The sequence below is a fragment of the Trachypithecus francoisi genome, unplaced genomic scaffold, assembly GCF_009764315.1.
Source record: "Trachypithecus francoisi isolate TF-2019V2 unplaced genomic scaffold, Tfra_2.0 Contig01474, whole genome shotgun sequence".
NCBI classification, from domain to species: domain Eukaryota; kingdom Metazoa; phylum Chordata; class Mammalia; order Primates; family Cercopithecidae; genus Trachypithecus; species Trachypithecus francoisi.
The window spans coordinates 21,480,220-21,504,615 of NW_022681435.1; the positions used below are offsets into that span (position 1 = coordinate 21,480,220).

Here is a 24,396-nt window from a genome sequence, read left to right on the forward strand (position 1 = left end):
GTGACAGAATATAAATCACCAAAGATTAAATTATTAGATAATTTGGAAACTTAACAGTTTGCATTTTACACTTCCAATTGTTTTGCTGACTTGCACTTTTCTTGGCTGTCCAGGATTTTATTAACAGTCTTTAAGACATCTATCACCTCCTTCCTCTTCATTTTCCAATGGGCAGATTTTCCCAGGAAGGAGAGTTGCAGCACTGATGCCTGCAGTCGCTGCTCCAAAAAGATTGCTGTATTTTCATTGACATGCAGTGCATTACCATAATTGGCTTTTCTACATGATAGGAGAGAGGAAATAATAATGTCATTTTATTTACAGCCAGAGTGTCGCTTTATGAGACTTCTCCAAGTTTCTGCCATGCTGTGTAGGTCAAATGACATCTTTTGATCAGTCCTGTCCAAAGACATCAAAGCTGAGTGGCATGTAATGGAGACCTAGTGACAAACCAAATCTAGAAAAGAAATAAGACTGCCAGTTTCCCATTAAACTGCCTGCTAAACAGCGCAGCTTCCCCGTGTCGGCTACAAAACCACTCTGACCACCTAAATCAGGGGAATGAAAGGAGGCTGAATTGGACATTAGTACTGCAAATGACTGCAGTGATTGCCACGACTTCCCTCCTTCCCCTCCCCAAAAAATCAGCAAGCAAACCGTGTGAGTTACAGTGAGACTGTTCTGTGCCCATTCATTTCCCTCCTGCCACTTGCTGGTTTTCTGATCTGGTTTATTTAGGTTTGACATCAGCCAAATGGTGTAGCGCGATGTCTCTGACAGATATTCTTACTGATTTAACGGGAGGCACAACTCAGGAAAGATGGATCTTCTGAGACAGGATTTCAGAGTGGCTGTTTTTCCCTTTTCCACCCAATTTTCTTCCCTTTATGATTCCAGTTGATGTGTTGTTCCTATTCACAGTCAAATCATGAGGGCCTTCAGAACTTGGGAAGAACTGTGTTTGATTGACGACAGTGAGGCTTCGTGTTGACTACCACATGGGCTAGGTGGCCAGCATACTGGAAATACGATCTTTTAGACAGTCTCCTTAAACAAGTATTTTATACTGGAGATTGATAAAAGATGTGTTTCTGCTCTAATACAGCAGGGTTCACCTTCCCAGGTGATTGGGCCACATGGAAATTTGCATCACATGTATGGAAACAAGCCACAGCCTCAGCGCATGTATCTGCATCGGTTTGCTTTGGATTACATGCAGGGTCTGCTCATTCTTTAATTCACTATCCAGCCTGTAGTTACGGAACATCTACTTTGTTCCAGGCACCGTGTTAGCTGCCAGGATCCAAGGTTCACTAAGATGTTGTTCTGTGCTCAAGGAGACCTGGCCCAGCAGGAAGACAGATCACTAGACCCGTGGTTACCTCCCCTGTACTATGATTAAGTGGCCGCAGGGTGTGGGGGAATCACGGGCCGGGGGGAGTTGGGGGAGGGCCCCGAAGGCTGGCAGGTGGCAACGCTGGAGCCTGTTTGTCGAGGGGCAGCTGTCGGGTGGAGCAGAGCTGACTCCATAGAGGGAGCCTGGCTGGCGAGGTTGGAAACAGATGTTTTTGATCCTCCTATTTTTCTATTGTAGTAAAATGTATAAAATTGATAAGATGTATAAAATTATATTAACCATTATTAAGTGTTCAGTTCAGTGGCATTAAATCCATTTGCATTGCTGTATAGCCATCACCACCCCATCCATTCCCAGAACTTTTTCATCTTCTCAAACTAAACTGAAACTCGGTACCCATTAAACAGTACCCCTTGTTCCCAGCTCCCCTGGCTCCCAGCAGCCACCGTTCTACCTTCTGTCTCTGTGATGGACCCTGAGTCGATGTGGCTGGAAACAGATTCCGACAGGGCGTTGTAGCCATCCCATAAATGGCAGTCCTGAAAATACTGTCCTCTGTAGCCTGTCATGGTGGATACATGTGACCAGAACTTTTAGGGAGAACTACCCAAGACCAATTTTGTTGACCTTCATGTAGACAAGGACCTGATTTTGCAAGCACCCTATTCTGAAATTGGAATCAGGTTTAAACTCATGCCACTTACAGTTGCTGATAGAGATGGCCCATTGCAGCATTATGGCTGTGTGTCTGGAGCCTGGTTCTGGGGTGGACCATCTAGGGAAAGCCCCTGCTCCTTGTCTTACCAACGGCGTGACCTGGGGCACCTCACTTAACCTCTGTGCCCCAGTTTCCTCATGTGGGAATAGAGAGTGAAAGAGGATTTCCCCTTGTAGTGTTGGTGAGGAGCTAACACAGTTAATACGTGTAGAGTACTTAACGATGGTGCCTGGTCCAGAGGAAGGGTTCAGCAGATATTAACCTGTTCCTGTTCAACGACATTTTAATGCAAAGCATAATGCTGGTTGAGCAGATATTCTGTGGGTATGAAATGTTTATTCAAGAACAAATAAATTTTTTCTCTCAAATATAGTCCTCCCAAATAAATTACAAGTGTGCTAGAAAAATATCCTTCTCTATCCAGGTGGATCATTATCCGAGAACATGTTTTCTTCCTATTTGAGATTAGATTTCAATATTGTTACTGAAAAAAATGGCTTCCGATGATCGGAGTGGGCTTTCTACAGAGAATATATTTGTACGTATATACTGTCTTCTTTCAGGCTACTGTCGTGAGTATTTAGGAACTGTTAGCATCAAACATCCTTTTTTCCTACTCTGACTTGACTTTAACAACTTCCATTTTTTAGCCCACTCCCATGGTGTAGTTTAGATTTTATGAGTGTGTTTTCTTTTTTTCTGAATCTTTTCTTTCCCCCTCTGTTTTCATTAAGTGAAACATACTCAATCTTGTTCTCCAAGCATTTTCATGGGCAGAACCAAAGGAGGCTGAAGGGAAAGAGACCACCATGGAAATGAAGTTCAAAGTTGGGAGTTGAGGACCTGTGCTTGCTTCAGCTGATCTCAGTAAGAGACTTTCCTGCAGAAACAGAAGAGATAGAATTTGTTTTGTTTGTTATGCTCCATGAATGCATCATTTATTTTAGAAATTGTGTTACCCAAACCTTGTGCATTCTCCAGGAATCCCACTTGTAGTCTGTGTCTAGAGACGTGGTTGCAGCGTGGACTCAGGGACCTCACAGGCAGCCGATCAGAAGAAATCGGAGAAAATGTCCTTAGACTAGGAATTGTTTATACTAAATTTTTGAAAATGCAAGTAATGACTCGCGTAAGGGCCCTGCACATCCCCTCGTTATGTGGGCATCCCTCCAGCCTCTCCTTTGGATAGATCAGGGAGGAATACTGTGAAGAATGCTTGAGGCTTGAACCCAGACTAAGACTGAAGCACCTTCTTCCATCTTTTTAGCTGGGAAACTTTATCTCTCGCTTCACTCAAGGATGCAAATGAAGAGTGAAATCCACTCACCTGCAGAATTCACTTCTCTATTAGGTGCCCCAGGCACCCTGGGCCTGCGTCTTCCTGAGCCCTATCCCTGGTGTGCTCAATAATGCAGCAGGATTTTGCTCCACCAAAGTGTCACCTGTCTAGGTGAGTTGTGCCCGTGCCTATCTGAAGTGACAGCCATCTTTGAGTCCCTGCATCTCTGACTGACTTCTCTTTTATCATTCATGTTGGGAAGGCAGCATTTTCGACAAGGTTGTTTCCTCTTCCCCCTCTTCTTTTTTCTTGCCCCTCCCCCCTTCCCGCTTCCTGGTCCCCTCCCCACCCCCTTAACGCACCTGATCAAAACATTATCACTGACGAAGGTTTCTCTCTCCAAATTAAATGAGTCCAACTAGCCTGGGAATTTCCACGAAGAAAGAAAGTGAAATGCTGATGTGCGAAGTTAATGAATCTGGTAACAGAGAGAACAAGATTGAGCCTGGATAATATGATCTAGCTGCCTTCCTTCTCCTCTCACTTCCTGTAAAGAATGTATGGAAGTCAGTTATGTGGCGTGATTCTAACATCTGTCCTACCCCATAATGGTAATTTGTATAAGTAATGGAAACAGGTTAAATACTTCCATTCGAATGTTGCCAGCAGGGATGAAAATGAACATTTCAATGAAATCATCTCGACAGAGCAGAGAGAGGAGGGGGCATAGACTGATTCATCTCCACTCCCTTTGGTGATGGGAGCCCTAATGAGAACGCTCGGATGTATAGTTTCTCAGATAGAACAGGAAGAGCGCGCAGGTCTCAGAGATGAGAATCCTGCAGAACTGCGCGGGCACGCAAGGCGCCTTGGTCTCCTTTGCAGACCTTTGCTAATAATGTGCTCTTTTCATTCTAAGGGAGGATGAGAGGGAAAGAGGGGAGGAGGGGCCAGGGATCTGTGTGCACCCCTCTAATGGGCTGCCTGCCAGGCTCATCTTCAGCTGGGCAAAACCACAGGGCGATTCTACTAGATCTCTTAGGACTCTCTAAAACTTAAAGGGAGGACGGAGAACTGGCGTTTTCTTCATTTCTTTGTAATTAGAAATAATCCTCTTTCAGAGTGGCCTTCTCTTTGCCTAGAGAGTCACTCTAGTTCTTTAAGTTGTTAATGTGAAGAAGAGCCATTTCACTTGGCTTGCTAGTGCTATTTAAAAAGAATTTAAATTGGAACTCAATTCCTTGTCACTGTATCCCTGTACTTGTATTCTCCTTCTAGAGAGAATATCAGGTCATCTCTCAAGGGGAATATGTGCCCCATAACATCGTTGTCAATCCAAGTATGTTAATGTGGCTTGTTCAACATATTTTCATCCTAAAATGCTGCATTTGTACATTGTATTTTCCAGTATTGCTACCTTTCTCCTATGAAGACTGTGTTATTTACTATCCAGATGAGTTAGAAATGGAAACACCTAGTCAGCTGGCCTGTCATATGAATACTAATATCCCAGTGACTCCAAACATCCCAATGTGGGAACACTGTGAAAGCTGAGCGCCTTTTATGAAAGGAACACACCTTCTGCTTTTCATCAGGGTGTTTTGCCACCGAGGAGGAAGAGATGGGGTCCACGGATGTTCCATAGTGTGTGTGGGTATTTGGGGTGTCTGCTGGATTTTTCAGGATAGATTTGAAGCTGACTTTTAGAAAGCGGGGCATGTTCGGGGAAGCCTTTCTTCTATTGTTGCTTCAGCTCTTTAGCAAAGCACCCACACTGGTTCATCTATCCACAGAGCAGCGATCACAGGAAGGCAGCATTCTGGGAGTGTTCACCTCTTATGGAATATAAAACAGGATGGTTTAAGAAAACACCTTTATTTTGTGCATAATTGGGGTACAGATTAAGATGCAAGTTCGGGGAGAATAGAAACCTAATTGCTCAGAGCCAGTGTTATTAAGACGCGAGGGAATTTGCAACTTTACCACATTTAGCCATTAAAAAGCAAATACAGCTGTCACTTCTCACCCATCCTTAAAAATGACTGTTGACTAGAGTGAGTCTTGTTTTCTTTAAAGAAACAAAGATGTTTTAAACAATGTTGGGCTACAAATTGAGAAACATAATTTTTATCTAATTTGCTAAAGATACGATGTTTGTGCCTCATATAATTACAATTTGAGATGAGAATGTTTTTCAGATGGTGTGTGTGTGTTTACATTGTAAACCGTCAGGTCACACATTGTTGGTGTTATATGAGGCTCTAACAGGGACCGTATACATTGCCTTATGTCCACTCGCATTAGAACACACATAATTTCATGTTGCTCAGGGTGACAGCATATCTTCAGGGACACATTGGCATCCAGAAGGCACATTTTACGACAAAAAATTTTAACAAGATTTAATTAAAAAATGAAGTCTAACCATAAGAACCAGTTGTCCCATTTCCATTTTGGGAATGGTAGGGCCTATATAATTTAAAATTTTTTATTCACACCCATGCACATACACACTCACCTGCACACACTCACACCTATGTGCACACACACGTGTGCACTCTTGCAAACCCGCACCCACCCACACATGCATGCATGTGAAGGCTGGCGGCGCCTCCTCCTGGGCTGCTGGTGCTTGCTGGTTCACACGGTTCCTTGCAGTCTGTAGGGTGCTGTGAGTGTCCCCCCGATGGCAGGACACACTGTACATGCTCACACTGTCACATTCTGCACCATCGTACTAGGCTCAGGAAGGGTGGGGGAGTGATGGCAAAGCTGTTTTGACACAAAAAGAAATAGCAAAAATGATGATCTGGAGTCTTTGTTTTATTTGATGGGGAAAATGTCATTTATTTCTATAAGTAATTGTAAAAGAAGAATTTTATACTGCAGTTACCATTTTGAAGCTTACTCATTCAGATTTTCGTGCGGTGGGGTGAGGTGATGGCGGGGGGCTGGTGACGCCAACAGTGAGGGTGTAGTGGAGAAAATGCAGAGGTGGTGACTTTATTTTCTGTGATTCAGTAGCCTCTCTTATAAAAATCTTTTAGGCTAAAAGATTTTATTCATTCCCCTGGTAAAGGATATTCTGATAGGTTCATTGCTAGAAATAAGCATTTCTACAAATATCATAATATATTCCAGTACATTTGTACCCATAAGAACTAAAGATTGTTAGAAAACTGTAGCTTATAGTGAAAACAACAGATTTTTAGAAAATTGTAGCTTATAATGAAAACAAAGCATTGTCACAAATAATTAGCTAAACTTGTAAGTTGTTATGTCTCTCTCTATCTTTGTCTGTCTGTCTTTCTCGCTGCCAGAGTAAAGATGCCTTTAAAAGGCATCTTGTAAAGCAATTATGAGAATTCACTGATAATAGTAAAAATAAACCTAATTATTAAGATAAAGAATTTTATTTTCTGTCATGATAGTGTTGATATGACTTTTGAATCAGACACCGAATATTGTTACTAAAGGGATTTAAATAAAGGCAGGTGTTATGTTACCCTGTATTTGGTTTCCAGTCAAGTATAGAAACAATTATGCAGGATATGTTAGCTCGTGGTTCATCACACTGGTAAATAATTTCTGTCTGTAGCCACTTTTAAAGATAAAAGTTCTCCTAACTCTGTGCTGGATGTTGGTGCTAGTCTCCCATCAGTAGCAGCACAGGTGCCTGGTACACATCCTTGCCACTTGCCTACATCCACACCGCGATGGCCTGGGGATTGGCATTCCTGTTTCTTTTCTGTATCCTGTGTGTTGATGGGAATAAGCTACTGGCTTTTAAAATGGAGGCATATTCTGAGACATAAGCCCTTTGTGGGTTTTGGAGACTGTGGAAGAGCCTTCAGTCCTTGATCTCTCCCTCCCATCCTCTGAGACCCTTGGGAAGGCCTGTAGAAGTTCACCTTTTAGGAGTAAACTTTGTGTTAAAGTGTTGCGAGAGTACAGTGTGCAGTGCTGTGAAGGTAACTGCGTTATCAGGCAGCAGTAGATTTGGCAACGTTTGTTAGTAGTTCTCAGTGATGGCTGGCAGCATGTAGTCAGAGAATGAGCTGGTACTTAATCTGAGTTGTGTTACTTTACACTCACTTCAGCCATTTGACAGGGTGTGCCATGCACAAGTCTCCTCTCTGGATTTCTAAATGTTTCTCATCAGGGCGAGCCCTACCCTGGCTGCTGAAAGTCCTGTTTTAGTTTCAGGGGGTCAGATAATACCAAGTTGGAAGCTGGTGTTTGCTCATATTGGGTTTGTAGACCCAGGGTCGTCAGACTGTCTCAGGGCGGGATTTCTCTTCCCCCAGACGTGGGGGTAAAAACTGAAATCGGCTGCTGTTTTGAGTGCAGGTCTTTGGGTATGCACAGCTTGGGGATGCCTAGCTTGGTTTCTGGAATAAGAGAGCATTTCCACCACGTGTGAACGTGCACTCCAGTAGTCAGGAAACAGCCATGTGCTCTCTCAGGTGCGTCGAAGTGTTACTTGCTTTTTGCTCTTCCCACTTTATTTTGACTTCTTTTAATTATTTAAGATTCTCATATAATGTCCTCTTTTTCTTCCTGACAGCACTGAAAATCAAAGGTTTTCATCTTTTAAATTACAGTTTAAGCTCTGATTTGTGCTACTTATTAAGTCCATTGTTGACAAACTCTAGACAGAAGATTAACACCTAAAGTGCTTATTGGGAACAGCAAGAGAGTCTTAAATTAGTTTTCTTATTCCCCACTTAACTTGAAATTGAATTCAAGGGCAGTGAGAGAAAGAAGAAATTATGTTTGTTTTAAAATAGTTACCTGTGGATTCCTAATTAAAATCAGAATTGGGAAAAGCCTTTAGGTCATTTTATGTGCAGACTCTGAAATTCTAAAAATTGTTTCTATTTTTTTTTTTTAACGTTTACTGGTTTCTTATGTATATATAATAACCATAATAATAAATATATGTATTTAAATTATATTTCTATGTATTTTTCATTGTACATGAATAAGTTCTTTAGTGGTGATTTCTGAGATTTTGCACCCATCTCTATTGGGCTTTAAGTAAATAAAGTAGTTCTCTTATACATCAAATGCTTAAGTAAACCAGTACATTAATAATTGGTATCAGGCAACTAAAATTTGCCAAAGTAATAGAAAATTTTTTGTTTCTAGCATGTCAGAGCAAAAGTGGCCTTTCAGCTTTGCTTGGCAGGGTGTCGGTCTTCCTGCAAGAAATCAGAACAATGTTAATAAATTAGCGCATATATTGTATTTTTACCTTCTTTCCTGAGGAGGAAGGACTGGGCTCTGCCTGTGTCTGCTCTCTCTGCATTTTTTGTTTCCCAGTGTATTCTAACTTTCATCAAAACCACCTGCTCTCTCCATAATGAAGGGGGCATTACTTTATGAGTGATCAATTATAAATTTGGAAGACAGTGTGTGTCGTAAGATTCGACAGTGAATCGAAGCTGTACATGCATCACTTAGGTGTGGGGAGGCCCCTTTTGAGAATTGGCCCCTTGGAGTAAATGTATTTTGCTATAATGGCCATCTGTTCATGGATATCACGTTTGCCAGTCTGAAAAATAGTTTGATTGAGATAAACATGTAATTTGATAAGATTATATAGTTTCACCAGGTGGCAATACAATAGTGAAAGTTGGTATTTACTGTAAGGCAGTCACCAAGCAGGGACTGAAGACCTGCGTTTGGGTTTGTCACTTTTGAACATCATTCCTCTTTCACAGTCAGCTCTCACTTACATGTGCTAATGAGGAAGAGAGAACTTGGGTAGACAGAGTTTCCTGACCTTATGGCTATCGTTTGTGTCCACCACCTCCTCCGTCAGGCCTCCAAAGAGCTCTTCACAAGGAACAGCATTTCTGCCTGGCGTGGGTTTCCCCACCTCTCCCTTCCTTCCTCTGTTCTTTGGCAGATGCTCTAATCATCAGCAAAGCCTCTGAAAGGCAGGCACAGGGAAAAGAGGAACAAGAAGGGCCCAGGTGATCCGTGGCCCGGATTTCACATCTGACTGTCAGAGCACCATCTAAGCAACAGTTAACACTGATGCTGGCTCAGCTTCAGTCTTAACTGAAGGGATGGGCTTGGGCTGGGATGGGCTTATCGTTATTTTGTTCCTATTGTTCCCATGTATTTGAGTGGCATGAAGTTAAGCAGGTTCCCACAGCCACAGGACGATGGCACGTCTGCGTGCAGGACGTTTTCTGATTCATCCTGTGAGTCTACAGGGTGTAAGGAAGAGGAGGAGCAGGCATCCTAGTTCCTTCGGGCCGTTGTAGCAGAGCACTGTGGACTGTGTGTCTGTGTGTGGACTGTGAGCAACAGACATGTATGACTCACAGTTCTGGGCCTGGGAGGTGGGAGGTCAAGGCAGCAGCAGATCCGGGAGCTGGTGAGGGCCTGCCTCCTGTGTGTAGACGCTGTGCTCTCACTGTGTCCTCAGGTGGTAGAAGGGGCAAGGCAGCTCTCTGGAGCCTTTTCAAAAATAAGGGCACTCATGCTGTTCTTGAGGGCTCTTTCCCGGTGACCTCCTACAGGCCCTACCTCGTTCTACCATTACCGTAGGGGGTTAGATTTCAACAGAGGAATTCGAGGGCGGGGGTACAAACATTCAGACCACAGCAGCTGACAAGCACACAGTTGGGCCACATACTGATGGTAATGATTCTGTCATTGCCATAAATACTTCCTGTAACCCCAAAAGACATTGTTCCAGTGGGGACAATGATTGTACCAGTGGGGAGACCGAGGTCCCAAGGAGTGAGTGAGTGTATCGGGTCACACTATGTGTACGTGTCTGAGCCTGGGCTCCTGCCATGCTCTCTAGACATCAAATCCGTACCTTCCATCTCTCTTCTTCTGCCGTGCTAATGGGGTGGGTGGGGGGATCTGTTCTACTAAAGAAACCACAGCAATGGCCATGCTAGTGTAAGCCCCATAAAGGCGAACCACTGGGGTGTCAGTCCCACCCCAGTTCACTCTGTCTTTTCAGGCCCAGGCTCCTGGGGAGCACCCCTTTGGATCACCCGTGCACACATCCAGGGTGGATTAGTGGACCTTGCTGTGTGTGACAGGTATAGCCCCGGGGGTTGGGGGAGGGGCTGGCTTCCCAATGTGGTTGGCACATTCCTCCCAGATACAGACTTAGCAAACTCCAAGCACTCCTTCTTTGCCTAATACGGAAGCCAGGGTGTTGGGTTGCTCTTGTTTGCAGGCACCCTGGGTTCTGGGTTGGAATTTCTCCCTTCTCAGGCTTTGTCCTGTGACACCCAGCTGTCGTCTTCTCCCTGGGTCCTAAACTCTTAAAATGAAACTCTGTTGATTTTCAGTCCTTCTGAGGGGTTCTGGCCCTGGGATGTGGTGCTCTCTGCCTGCTCCCCAGTTTTGGAAGGGTACGGGACCTTGTTGGGGGCCTGTGGGGGCAGAAGAACTGGGAGGCTCAGTGCACTGTGTTGAGCAGACCGGGTGTGGAGGGAGGCAGAGGCTGCTTGGAGCCTGGCCTGCTGCTGCCTGGTTGAGCCTTGGGAGGACCCTTGGCCACTCAGCTGTGATGGGGGAGATCAGAAGCACGGGTCCTCCAGTGCTGGGTGCTGGAGTGGTTGTCTGGAGGTGGTACTGTGGCTCCAGTTACTATTATGATTTTTATTATTATTGAGTCCTTGGAACTAAGCCAGTCCTCGAAGGGTCTTGCAATGATGGAGGAAGAGGGTAAGGTGAGGCTGGCAGTCCAGTCACGGATTTAATATGGAGTCTTTCATGGGGCATCCTCCTGCCCACCTCCATCTGTGGGACCGTGGAGTCCCTTGCACCCACTAATGTCTGTAGCTGTCCCAGAGGCTGTTCCCTTCCATGGTCACAAGAGCTTCAGACAAGAGGCCACCCTGACCAGCACTTCAGCCTCAGGGCCCCTGGACTGGGGCGGTGGGAGAATGGTGGGGATGCGCTTTATCCAACGGGGACAGAAGAGCTGCTTGGGGTCCGGAGGGCAGGTTCGGGCCAGTGAGAAATGGTGCCCAGTGATGCAGGGTGGAGGGTAGGCCGTCCTCCCAGCTGTCTTGAAGGTTTGTGCTTCCTCGCATCTCTTGTAAGTTAGAGGGGAGAAGGTTAGCTAGTTAAAAAAATAGGTAGGATGAGCAAAAAGAACATAGTAGCATAGTAAAATAGCTGAAAGATAGAAGATCATCAGGATTAAATAAACTGGAAGAGTATATGATGAAAGTATAAATGCCAGAAGGTTCGGAGGGCAAGGACAGCAGTGAGGAAACCGCATCAGCTAAGGCCTAGCATGGTGACAGCTGTGTGTGGTGAGCCACTGTGGGAAAGGCTCTGGGCCGCCAGCCCTCCTGCTTGTCAGACTCTGCAGCCCCTACCATGGGAAGGCTGGGTGGAGAATGCCCTGCAGTGGCTGTGGCATTGAGGAGCTGGAGCAGGAGGAAGGTGGGAGGCGGCCACTGTGGTCAGGGACTTGGGGGAACTGAGGCAGAGCAAACCAGGACAGCCTCTCTGGCAGTGTGGAGCAGGAGCCCACTCATGTTCTCAACCCAGACACTATCTGCATCCCCGATCGTCCCAAACCCCCTTTCACCCAGGACAGCCTCTCTGGCAGTATGGAGCAGGAGCCCACTCATATTCTCAACCCAGACACCATCTGCATCCCCGATCGTCCCAAACCCCCTTTCATTTTTAACATTAAAACACAGTAACAATTAATAAAGCCTTTCCCAACATTCCTGTCCCAGGCTGGGCCATGCCATTCTCCACGCTCCCTGACTCCCAGGATCTGCCTGGTGGCTGTGGCTGTGGCTGCGGCTGGGCCATGCCATTCTCCACGCTCCCTAACTCCCAGGATCTGCCTGGTGGCTGCGGCTGCGGCTGGTAGACATTCCGTGACAATGTGCTTCTAGCGAATTCATTCCAGCAATGGTGTTCAATGGCTAGTCCATGCTGGCTGGACTGAAAACACTGAAGATTTCGAAAATACGATATTTATCAGGAACCACTTCATTCAATGATAACTAACCCATGTATTTATTATCTAGATAGAAAACACTGTAACATTCTTGAAAAGGATTTTTTATTTGTGCTGTGTATATAATTTTGTCTTCTGCTTTTTTCATTTCATTACTTTCTCCATGTTATTAAAATATACTTTCTCATGTTTGAAGGATACTGCATCCTGGGAATAAATACTAGTTCGTGTAACCACTCCTTATTGTTGAAGATTTAGACCGTGGCAAGTTTTATGTGTATAAGAGGACATCTTGTATAAGGGACATCTTTGGGCATGAAGCTTTTTCTGCATTTCATATTAACTTCTTAGACTAACTTCAAAAAAATAAAATGACTGGGCTAGAGGATATCAATGTTTTAACATTTCTCTCCCTTCACTCTTTTTCTTTGAGATTCTCTCATACACACAACACTGTGTCTGGCACATAATGGCTGTTGCTGTTCTAAATACTTAATACAGAATTACTTTTGGTCATTCATTCATTTAAAAACATTTACTCCATATCTTCTCTGGCATTTAGATGTTAATGAGACAAAAGAAAATAACTTGGCAAAGGAGAAAGACAGGGCTGGGAATCAGTGACTCACTTTCAAATCATGTTTCCATCGTTTGTTTCCTGTGTTACTTCGGGGAAGTCAGTCAACTTCTCTGAGACTCTGTTTTCTTTCCAGTGGAATAGGTGTTTCAGTGATACTTAGCTTAAAGGGTTGTGAGAATTAAATGAGGCAATGGGATGCAAATACTCAACCCAGAGGCGCGGGAGCCTGTGCTGTGTTAGTTGAGTGGAAGAGTTCACAGCTTGATGAAGAGGACAGACAGGTAACAGCTCCAGATTCTTCTAGGAGTGGTGAATTTTGTGAGGGGGTTGAGAGGGTGGCATAAGGAGATGACCTATGAGCCTCCCTGGAGGGATGAGGGAGGGCTCAGTAGCTCACACCAGGCAGAGAGTGGGGGAGGGCTGACATCCAGACTGGGCACTCCCCTGTGGAAGAAGGGCTGCCTGGGACCAGATAGAGCGGGCTGGGCATGGAGGGCTGGGCACAGGCGGGGCAGCAGTGAGGGTCCAGATGCCCTGCCTGGGACACACAGCTTCAACAAAGGCTTGAACTCAGGGTTGTTGGGAGCACAGCGTCTGCTGGAAGGGAGAATGTCACAGACCAGGAGTGGAGGGACGTCAGTTGGGGGACATTGGAAGGCTCTGGCCACACCTGGTCATCAGTGCAGGGCCAGTTTGGATGCGGGGCCCGAGGACCAGGAGGCTTTGAGGATCGCGCTGCTTTTCTGGCTCAGATACTCTCGTTTAGGGTTATTTGGTAACATCTGAATCTGGAGGTTCAGAAGGAGGAGAAAGTGAGCTGTTGTTATGAGGAGGACAGTGCTGGAGCGGGCGGTGGGGTGTCATTGTTTGCACACAGCATAGGTGTGATGTGGAGTACCCGTGTCACCTTAGATCTGTGTTAGAACAGTGGGGCTCCTTCCATGGGCCCAACGTGGGGCCAGGCCCTGAAAGCACCATGGGGGCAGCAGGACAGGCATCCTCCCTGATGGGACTGTGTCTGGCAGGTGTGCAGGCGTGCCCATGGCTCTGGTGGGCACAGGCACTGGGGTTGTGGAGAAGGTGAGATTGGCCAGAGAGAGGCTGCGGTAAGAATGGGCAAGAGCAGCAGGCCGACCTGGGGATGCGGCAGTTCAGAACAGGGAGGGGGAAGCGGGCACCGAGGGTCCGGAGATGGACAGGGCCACATGCTGCTCACGGGTGCAACCGGGTGGGGAGTGAGAAGCTGCCTCCAGATGGCACCTGGAAGGTGGGCATGCTGGGCACGGGCAGGGAGAGCCTGAACCTGTGGGGGCCCAGCCTTCACCCTGGTCCACATGGAGCTCCCTCCCTTCCAAAAGTGTCCTCCCCCTACCCGGCCACAGGCTGCCTGATCACCCTGCTTCGCTTCTTCCCGGGGACATGAGTCCCTGTCCCTAGGGCAGGGACTTTATGGACCCCCTCCTTCCATGTCCGCACCCCCTGGAGCCCACACAGGGCCGTGGACATCTGCGCAAGGAAACGGTGTGCTGGGAAGATGACCTCTTAGGAGGGCCTTCTCGTTCTGTGGATCTGTGAGGTCCAATCTGTTCTGGCACAGATTGGCAATGAGATACATTGTAGCTCAGCCTAGGAACTTCCCGGGTGCAGAATGGACTGTCTTGGAGGACGGCCGAGTGGAGCCTGGTCTGGATGACGCTTGCACCTGCTGGGAGCGTGAGGGTACAGGATGGTCCGGGAGGAGGCCATCACCATGCGGTCCTGAGATGCCGGGCCACGTCCTGAGACGCAGCCCTGACTCCTGACCCTCATCCTTTGTGGGCGCCCGCTCCAAGCAAGAGGGCGAGGACTGGTCAGTGTTGAACACACGCTAGAGGCATGAGAGCAAACTTCCCATTTCTGTGTTTTCAGAGTTGAGACAGAAGCCTGCCATGGACGGAATTATGTCCCCTTCATTCGTGTGTGGAAGCCCTGACTCCCATTGGGGCTGTATTTGGAGAAGGGGCCTTTAGGAAGTAATTAACGTTCAATGGGGTCACAGGGCCCTTGTCCAACAGAGGTGACCTTAGAGGAAGTGGAAGAGCTCTCTGTTTCCACCTGCTGGAAGGAAGAGCCATTCAGGGAGAGAGCTGCCATCCTCAAGCCAGGGAGAGGCCTCACCAGAAAGCAAACCCTGCCAGATCTTAACCTGGGACTTCCAGCCTCCAGGACTGGGAGAAAGGAAGTTCTGTTGGTCAAGCCAGCCAGTCTACCGTATGTGGATATGGTTAACCAAGCCAATGAACACAAAGTCACTTATTAGCACACACAGGTTGGCTGCCTGCTGTGGGGTGGGCCGTGGGAGGGCTCGTTTAGTCTGTGCAGCAGCCTCCAGGCACCTGTGGCCGGGGACAGAGGCACACAGAGCAGGGGCCAGCAGTGACCGGCTCCCCAAACTGAGCAGATCCAAGTCAAGCGAAACGTTTCCTTTGCATTAGTGGCCATGAAACTCCCTTTCACAAAGATGGGTTGATGAAAGCTGTGAGGCACTTTCCTATAGTGGATCCTGATAGAAGGGCCTCCCGCACACAGTGAGAGGGGCCTGGGGCCAAGGCCAGCGCATGCTCAGGCCTGCCAACATCATAAACCTGGGCCTTCTGCCTCTCCCGGGCGTTGCCCTGCCCAGCACACCCTGCAGCCTTCAGAGTCACCCTCCGAGTACACAGAGGAGCTGCACCTTGTGGCCCAAGCCAACATGACCCAGGCCAGGCTGGTTCAAAGGTGACGAGCAGTGAACCCTCAGAACTGGGCCATCCTAAACCTTTAAGAATTAGGGGTGAATGACAGTGTGCCTGAACTTAGCAATTATCTTTTAATTTTATGAGTGTTTACAGGGGAGTCATAGAATCATCTCGAACATTCCCCAGATGTTGATGCCTATAGTTGAGGCCTGAGGTCTTACATGGTTGGTTATTTTCCACAATCACAGCACAGTGTGAACAGAATCGTGATTCCTCGATTTGCTGCCGTTCCGCACACTGCTGTGAAACATGTGAACACAGGTGCGCAGATTGTCTTACGCTCTCACTAGAGGTGGAGTTGAGGCTGTGTGCAGAAAGAGCAGTGCGTGCAAGCATTCAGGACGGCCTGAGCTAGAAGAGACTCTCCACATGACCGATTCAGTCGTCTCTCATTGTGCGTGTGTGTGCGTGTGCTTGTGTGTACACGGGCGATTGTGCGTGTGCCTGTGAGTGGTGGCTGCCGCTAGAATCGGAAGCCCTGCATTTGCAAGTGTTGAGGCTCTAACACTGCTCCCCGCTGCCCCTGGCATCCTCCCTTTGGGCAGCCAAGATGTTTTCTGTCCCTCCCAGCAGTCCTCCCTGAAAATGTGTGTCCTCGCTGTCGTGTTCCCTTGGGCCCTGGCTGTGATGATGTGATCATGAATGATGATATTTAATGAGACACCTCTCTTAGGTCAGATCAATGCATTTTACTAGGGACTTTCTGCAAAATATCTGAACCCCGAATATCCCAAGTTGTTGATGGAACTCTAGTCCAGCGAGTTGTTCCCTCAAGACGGGAAAAGTAAGCAAAAGTGCCTTGGTCAAAGAAGCCGAGGCAGTGTTCCTTGCAGTAGTCTCCCTTGGGAATTGGGAAGGTGGGTTGTGCAGTGAAGGGTCTGACATGTCCTGCAGTCACAAGTCCAGGTTGCATCTCGGTTTCTGTGCCCTCCAGCCTCATCCTTGGGACAACTGCTGTATCCCGGAGGCCCCTCTGGGAAACGCTGCCTTCAGCCCATGAGGTCGCTCTGCTGCGGGGTCGTGGACCTGTAGTCGGCGGATGGAGCGTGGACTGTTGGGCTTTTGTAATTAAACAGCTTTTATTGTGATAAAATATTTATAACATATAAGTGACCATTTTAACCATTTTAAGTGCACAGCTTCATGGCATTAAGAATGTTCATATTGTTGTGCAGCCATCACCACCCTCCATCTCCGGAACTTTCTCATCTTCCCAGATGGAAACTCTGTCCCTATCCCCTCCTTCTCCTGGCACCCACCACCATTCTGCTTTCTTTTTCTATGAATGTGACAGTTCTAGGGCCCTCACGTGAGGCGAGCCGTGCGGTACGTGTCCTCTTGTGACCGGCTTCCTTCACTGAGCACTGTGCCCTGGAGGTGCATCCACGCTGAGGTGCGTGTCAGAACTCCCTTTCCAAGCCTGAGCGATGTTCTGCCTTCTGAAGGAAGCAGAAGGTCCAGGTTTACGATGTTGGCAGGCCTGAGCATGCGCTGGCCTTGGCCCCAGGCCCCTCCCACTGTGTGCGGGAGGCCCTTCTGTCAGGATCCACTACAGGAAAGTGCCTCACAGCTTTCATCAACCCGTCTTTGTGAAAGGGAGTTTCATGGCCACTAATGCAAAGGAAATGTTTCGCTTGACTTGGATCTGCTCAGTTTGGGGAGCCGGTCACTGCTGGCCCCTGCTCTGTGTGCCTCTGTCTCCGGCCACAGGTGCCTGGAGGCTGCTGCACAGACTAAACGCCACACCGCGTTCATCCCTCCTACCATCAGTGGACATTTTGGTGCCTTCCAGCTTTTGGCTGCAGTCAATGAGGCTGCTCTGGGCCTTGGTGAACATGAACCATGGCTTTTGCCATCTGGCAGCCCCATGAGGGTAGTGCTTTACTCTGCCCAGGCAGGGATTGGCGGTGCCATGTTGGGTTCTTGCTTTTGCTGAAGACCGGAGTGTTTTCATTGCTTGCCATTGAGGAGTGTTTTTATTTATGGGAGTGATATAATACTGTCTGTGAATATCCTGCTCTAAAAATTGATAACCAAGTCGTGCCCGATGGGTGTTTACAAGTATTTTCCATGTGGAAGTCATGAGGGTACTCCTAGGTCACTTAGGAGGGAGCAGCCGATAGGAGGGGTACTTGGCGGATGGTAGCTGGAGTCCCAAGTTCCTGCCCTTCCCACCAGGCTGCAAGGGTCAAACTGACATCTTTGGGACGAGCACAGGATGCCATCCTCCAGTTCAGTCCCCTTTGCTAAAGACACACTCAGGAGGGGACAGCACCTTTCGAAACCTAACTCCTACCAAGGAGTAGATATGTAAACTTGGGGTAGCCTTGTGTCTGGGGAGCTAGGCTGACAAATATCTTCTTAAAGGTCATCTAACTGCTGGGGAGGCTGTCCTTGAAGATGATTTACTTCTTCTAACTGGGTTTTACTTTTCTCTCCTAGCTTATGTTCCTGAGGAAGAATTGAAGGCAGCAGAAATAGATGAAGAGCACGTGGAGGATGACGGGCTGTCTTTGGACATTCAGGAAAGCGAGTACATGTGCAATGAAGAGACAGAGATCAAAGAGGCGCAGAGCTACCAGAACTCCCCAGTCAGCTCTGCGACTAACCAGGGCTATGGGTCGCCCTTCAGCGAGAGCAGCGACCAGCTGGCCCATTTCAAAGGCTCTTCCTCTCGAGAAGAGAAGGAGGATCCACAGTGTCCCGACAGTGTCTCGTACCCCCAGGACAGCCTGGCACAGATCAAAGCTGTGTATGCAAACTTGTTCTCTGAGTCCTGCTGGTCCAGCTTAGCTCTGGATTTAAAGAAGTCGGGTTCCACCACCAGCACCAACGATGCCAGCCAGAAGGAGAGCTCCGCCCCTACCCCCACGCCCCCCGTCTGCCCCGCCAGCACCGCCGGCCCCACGGCGAGCACGCCCAGCACCAGCTGCAGCTCCAGCACCAGCCACAGCAGTACCACCAGTACCAGCAGCAACTCGGGGTACGACTGGCACCAGGCCGCACTGGCCAAGACGCTGCAGCAGACGTCCTCGTATGGGCTGCTCCCCGAGCCCAGCCTGTTCAGCACGTGCAGCTCTACCGCCAGAACAACAAGCTCTATGGCTCCGTCTTCACTGGCGCCAGCAAGTTCCGGTGCAAAGACTGCAGCGCCGCGTACGACACGCTGGTGGAACTGACGGTGCACATGAACGAGACAGGCCACTACCGCGACGACAACAGGGACAAGGACTCCGAGAAGACCAAGCGGTGGTCCAAGCCCAGGAAGCGCTCCCTGATGGAGATGGAGGGGAAGGAGGACGCCCAGAAGGTGCTGAAGTGCATGTACTGTGGACACTCCTTCGAGTCCTTGCAGGACCTCAGCGTCCACATGATCAAAACCAAGCATTACCAGAAAGTGCCTCTGAAGGAGCCAGTGCCAGCCATCACCAAACTGGTCCCCTCCACCAAAAAGCGGGCGCTGCAGGACCTGGCGCCCCCCTGCTCCCCTGAGCCAGCAGGAATGGCCGCAGAGGTGGCCCTGAGTGAGTCAGCCAAGGATCAGAAAGCGGCGAACCCATACGTCACACCCAATAACCGCTACGGCTACCAGAACGGTGCCAGCTACACCTGGCAGTTCGAGGCCCGCAAGGCGCAGATCCTCAAGTGCATGGAGTGTGGCAGCTCCCACGACACCCTGCAGCAGCTCACCGCCCACATGATGGTCACCGGGCACTTCCTGAAAGTGACCACCTCAGCCTCAAAGAAGGGCAAGCAGCTGGTGCTGGATCCTGTGGTGGAAGAGAAGATCCAGTCCATCCCCCTGCCGCCCACCACCCACACGCGGCTGCCGGCCTCCAGCATCAAAAAGCAGCCCGCGTCTCCCGCGGGGTCCACAGCTTCGGAAGACAAGAAAGAGCCGGAGAAGGAGAAGCTGCCCGTGGCTGGCGATGCGGAGAAGATCAAGGAGGAGAGTGAGGACAGCTCGGAGAAATTTGAGCCCAGCACCCTGTACCCCTACCTGCGTGAGGAGGACCTGGACGACAGCCCCAAGGGAGGGCTGGACATTCTCAAGTCCCTGGAGAATACCGTCTCCACGGCCATTAGCAAAGCCCAGAATGGCGCGCCCTCGTGGGGTGGTTACCCCAGCATCCACGCGGCCTACCAGCTGCCGGGCACCGTGAAACCACTCCCGGCGGCCGTGCAGAGTGTGCAGGTGCAGCCGTCCTATGCTGGCAGCGTGAAGCCGCTGTCTTCCAGCGAGCACAACGCCCTCCTGCACTCCCCGGGGAGCCTCACGCCCCCACCGCACAAGAGCAATGTGTCTGCCATGGAGGAGCTGGTGGAGAAGGTCACGGGCAAGGTCAGCATCAAGAAGGAGGAGAGGCCCCCTGAGAAGGAGAAGAGCTCCCCGGCCAAGGCTGCGTCCCCCGTAGCAAAAGAGAATAAAGATTTCCCTAAAATGGAGGAAGTCAGCGGCAAACAACAGAAGAAGGGCCCTGAGGCTGAGACCGGGAAGGCCAAAAAGGAGGGACCGCTGGACGTTCACACCCCAAACGGTACAGAGCCTCTCAAAGCAAAGGTCACCAACGGCTGTAACAACCTGGGGATCATCACGGACCACTCGCCAGAGCCTTCCTTCATCAACCCGCTGAGCGCTTTGCAGTCCATCATGAACACCCACCTGGGCAAGGTGTCCAAGCCCGTGGGCGCCTCGTTGGACCCGCTGGCGATGCTCTACAAGATCAGCAACAGCATGCTGGACAGGCCGGCGCGCCCCGCCGCCCCCGTCAAGCAGGCCGACGCCATCGACCGCTACTACTACGAAAACAGCGACCAGCCCATTGACTTAACCAAGTCCAAGAACAAGCCGCTGGTGTCTGGCATGGCCGATCCGGTGGCGTCACCTCTGCGGGAGAGCGCGCTCATGGACATCTCCGACATGGTGAAAAATCTCACAGGCCGCCTGACGCCCAAGTCCTCCACGCCCTCCACGGTTTCGGAGAAGTCTGATGCTGACGGCAGCAGCTTTGAGGAGGCACTGGACGAGCTGTCACCGGTCCACAAGAGGAAGGGCCGGCAGTCCAATTGGAACCCGCAGCACCTGCTCATCCTGCAGGCCCAGTTCGCCTCGAGCTTGCGGGAGACCACAGAGGGCAAGTACATCATGTCGGACCTGGGCCCGCAGGAGAGGGTGCACATCTCGAAGTTTACCGGCCTCTCCATGACCACCATCAGCCACTGGCTGGCCAATGTGAAGTACCAGTTGAGGAGGACAGGGGGAACGAAATTCCTAAAGAACCTGGACACAGGGCATCCTGTTTTCTTTTGCAACGATTGTGCCTCTCAGTTCAGAACTGCGTCTACATACATAAGTCATTTGGAGACGCACTTGGGCTTCAGCCTGAAGGATCTATCCAAGCTGCCACTCAATCAGATTCAAGAACAGCAGAATGTTTCGAAAGTCCTCGCCAACAAACCTCTGGGCCCGCTGGGGGCCACCGAGGAAGACTTGGGCTCCACATTCCAATGTAAGCTCTGCAACCGGACTTTTGCGAGCAAGCACGCAGTCAAACTGCACCTTAGCAAGACTCACGGCAAGTCCCCCGAGGACCACCTGATCTATGTGACTGAGTTGGAGAAGCAGTAGCGCCCAGGTATGCAAGAGACCGTGGAACATTGCACTAAACGTCGTCGAGCTGCACTAGGCCTGGCCTGAGCCTCTAAAATCAGTCTTTCCTTTGTTGCTGGCCCGCCTCTCTGGACCTTGGTTTTCTTACACATATTTTGTATATTTATATGCTCTCTGTCCGATCTGTGCATGTTATTTTTCTTTTTCCGTGAGTCAAAGTCTGACCTTTATTTTCAACATCTGTTCTTGATGTTAAGCTATCTTTCGTAGGAAATAGTGGGGCACACTACTCAGAGACATTATTTAGCAGTAAAGAAAGACACAAATAACAATGATAAAAAGACATCCTAAAATGACGAAGTTGCCATGACAATAAAGGTCATAGAACCTGGTAGTGTCAAATTTAACCCTTTGAGGACCGTAATTGCATTTCTGTGCCTTTCACTTGAAAAAAAGAAAAAAGAAAAAAAAGGCTTAAAGGCATTTCATTCAGATCAAAAGCTGTGTCAGACACAAAACTTATTTAATAATTAAAAAATGAGCTTTTATATGCAGAACTGGTTTGTGAGGAAACATGCATGCAGCTGTGGGAAGATAGAAAGCTGTCTAGGACTCACGGGGTTTGGAAGCCACACCTCTACATGTCTAAAACAAAAAACAACAACAGATACCCACTCGCCACTATGCCCAAACCCTCTGGATACTGAAAAATGCCACTTTCGGCAAAACAAAAAAAACAAAAAAAACAAAAAAAAAGTATGCAAGCTATTATTTAAAAATGTGTAAAAATGCTATTTCTTTTTTCCTGTAAAATATTGCGGTTTATAGTTATTTACAAATGTAAGCTTTGGTACAAGCTGACCTTTCTATAGCGTGCTGCATTGGTAAATGAAAAAAAAATGGGGCAAACGTTGGAGTCCTTTCCTTGTAAATTGCCAGCATCAGCTTAAAAACTCCTGTATGTTACATATCGTACCATTTTAATCTCTTCAACTTTCTTTGTACCTTCTGGCTGTATGCTTTCTCTTTTAACTTTTTATATTGTCATTTTATATTAAATTTCTGTGTATATAATGTAAAACCACAATTTTTGAATAAAATTTAGTTCCTGCAGCTTGATTTAAATAGAGGACTTTTACTGGCACCTGCATCTCTCCAGATGCATGTACTCAGAGGGACTGTCAGACAAAAATAAATACATAAAAACAAAGCAAGCAATGCACTATTAATTATACATTTTGATGTTCTATCATTAATATTGTACAGTACATTTTGGTTCACACAATTAAATCCACTGTTTTCTCAGATGTAAAATAAACCCACATGCAGTTCTTGATTTACACGGATTGTCATGTCGTCATTATTTTGCCTTTGAGATGTTATTTCAGCAACAAGAGGTATTGCTTATGCAATCAACCAACAAAAATTCTATTCAGAATCATCATTTCATGATTTGTGTGCTGACATGTTTCATTCAAATGATAAGTATTGCGCTTTAAAAAATGATAATTAAAATTTTTAACTCCACTGGGTGCCAAGGATTGCCGAGTGTAGCCATTGAGTGATGGCTGTTTTGTACTTAGGTGGGCTGAGATGCGTCCTTCGGAGAATCCTTTGCAGAATTTAAAAATATGTGTAATTAACCTGTGTGTCTATCCAGAGATTTAATGATGGGAGTGGAGGGGTAGGGCTTACGCCACCAGCAAAGACCCCAAGGATCCAGGAATTAGTTCTGTGTTGCTCCAAAGAGGAAAACCTGATTTCTGAGCTTTTAAAAATCTACACTTTTAAAAAGAAAACTGGCTGCTGTTGTATTCAGTGTTTGAAATGAGGCTTCTTTCTGCAGATTAGAGCACGGTGGGCTCTACTGAGAGTGCCAGGACGCTTGCCATGAAAACGCCCGACCTCCAGGGTGACCCCCATCCCTGAAAGCCCAAACTCACTGCCCAGTCTGCATTGAGGGAAGCATTGGCATTGAGGCCCCCTCACCTCTCCCCCCAGCCCCAGAAGCACTAAATGACACGACCGGGAAAATTTACTTTTCTGCCTTTTGCTTACATTTTCATAAAATTATATCCTGAGAAAGGTTAGAGCTTATACCTCTCTGTTCAGAAGCAGCTAAGCAATTGTGATATTTTAATTATTTCTCTCACATTGCCCCGTGACAGCGAGGATTGTTCTGTTTCCATTAATGATTTGAGGAGGAGGAGTAGGTCCAGGTGGGTCATATTTACACAGGCTTTTGTACCAACGCAGCAGAGCGCCAGGGAGGTTTGCTAAATTTTTCTGACTTTTTTCATTGGTAAATAGCTATGTCCTTTAGGAGCCTCAGCCATTTAGACATTTCAGTTCAATTACTGGGTGATTATGTACTTTGGGCTCAAGGGGTGACAGAGAAGAATAACAATTAGGCTTATGGCAGTGGTGTGGGGGCTTTGCATAATAATGCTTTGAAGTTATGTTTATTTTACCACAAACCCGCAAACATGTGATTATGTGATTTCACCCTTATAGCAAACGTGTTAGCAGCAGCAGGTGAAGTGGTACAAAGGGAGGTGAGTGCTCCCCAGAAGGGGGTCGCTGGCCCAGTGTGCAGCTGAGCACTGAGTCATTTCAAAGCGGCTGGCAACTTGAGTTCCGATCATTGGGGGATGGACATTGAATTGGGGTTTTCCTTTAAATTTTTTTCTTCCTAACTCACCAACTGTATTGCTACGTTGTCTTGACCGTAATTTCTCAGTCAATGCATAGGAGACTAGGTTATCTTAATCATACCCTTGAAAGTGATAATGAACCTGGCGACTCCCACTAGTATTTGTCGAGTGCTTCCTCTGTGCTCAGGACTAATTCCAAGTGCTTCACATCTATGAACGCATTCCTTCCTCACAACTGTATGCGGTGGGTTCTGTTACTTTCACGCTCAGTTTACAGGTGAGGAGCCAGGCACAGCAGGGTTGAGGAACGGACCCAAGGCCACATGGCTTACGAACGACTAAATGACTAAACTTGGTCTTTGAGTCCAAACAGCTTTTGCTGCAGAACCGCACTCTGAATGCCTCCTTACAGGCCTTGGGATCTACCCCAGGTGGGGATCTCTGCTGTCACC

The 24,396-nt window shown here is 48.0% G+C and overlaps 1 protein-coding gene across 1 annotated transcript in view; it reads left to right on the forward strand.

Moving 5' to 3' along the window:
• TSHZ1 (teashirt zinc finger homeobox 1) overlaps positions 1–22,044 on the forward strand; it is a 77,513-nt gene extending 55,469 nt beyond the window's left edge. Inside the window, 2 exon segments of the mRNA XM_033175995.1 lie at positions 18,122–18,748; positions 18,751–22,044. Of these exon segments, the coding sequence (XP_033031886.1) occupies positions 18,122–18,748; positions 18,751–21,308 (3,185 nt within the window). The 3' untranslated portion in view covers positions 21,309–22,044.
• The last annotated feature ends 2,352 nt before the right edge of the window (positions 22,045–24,396 follow it).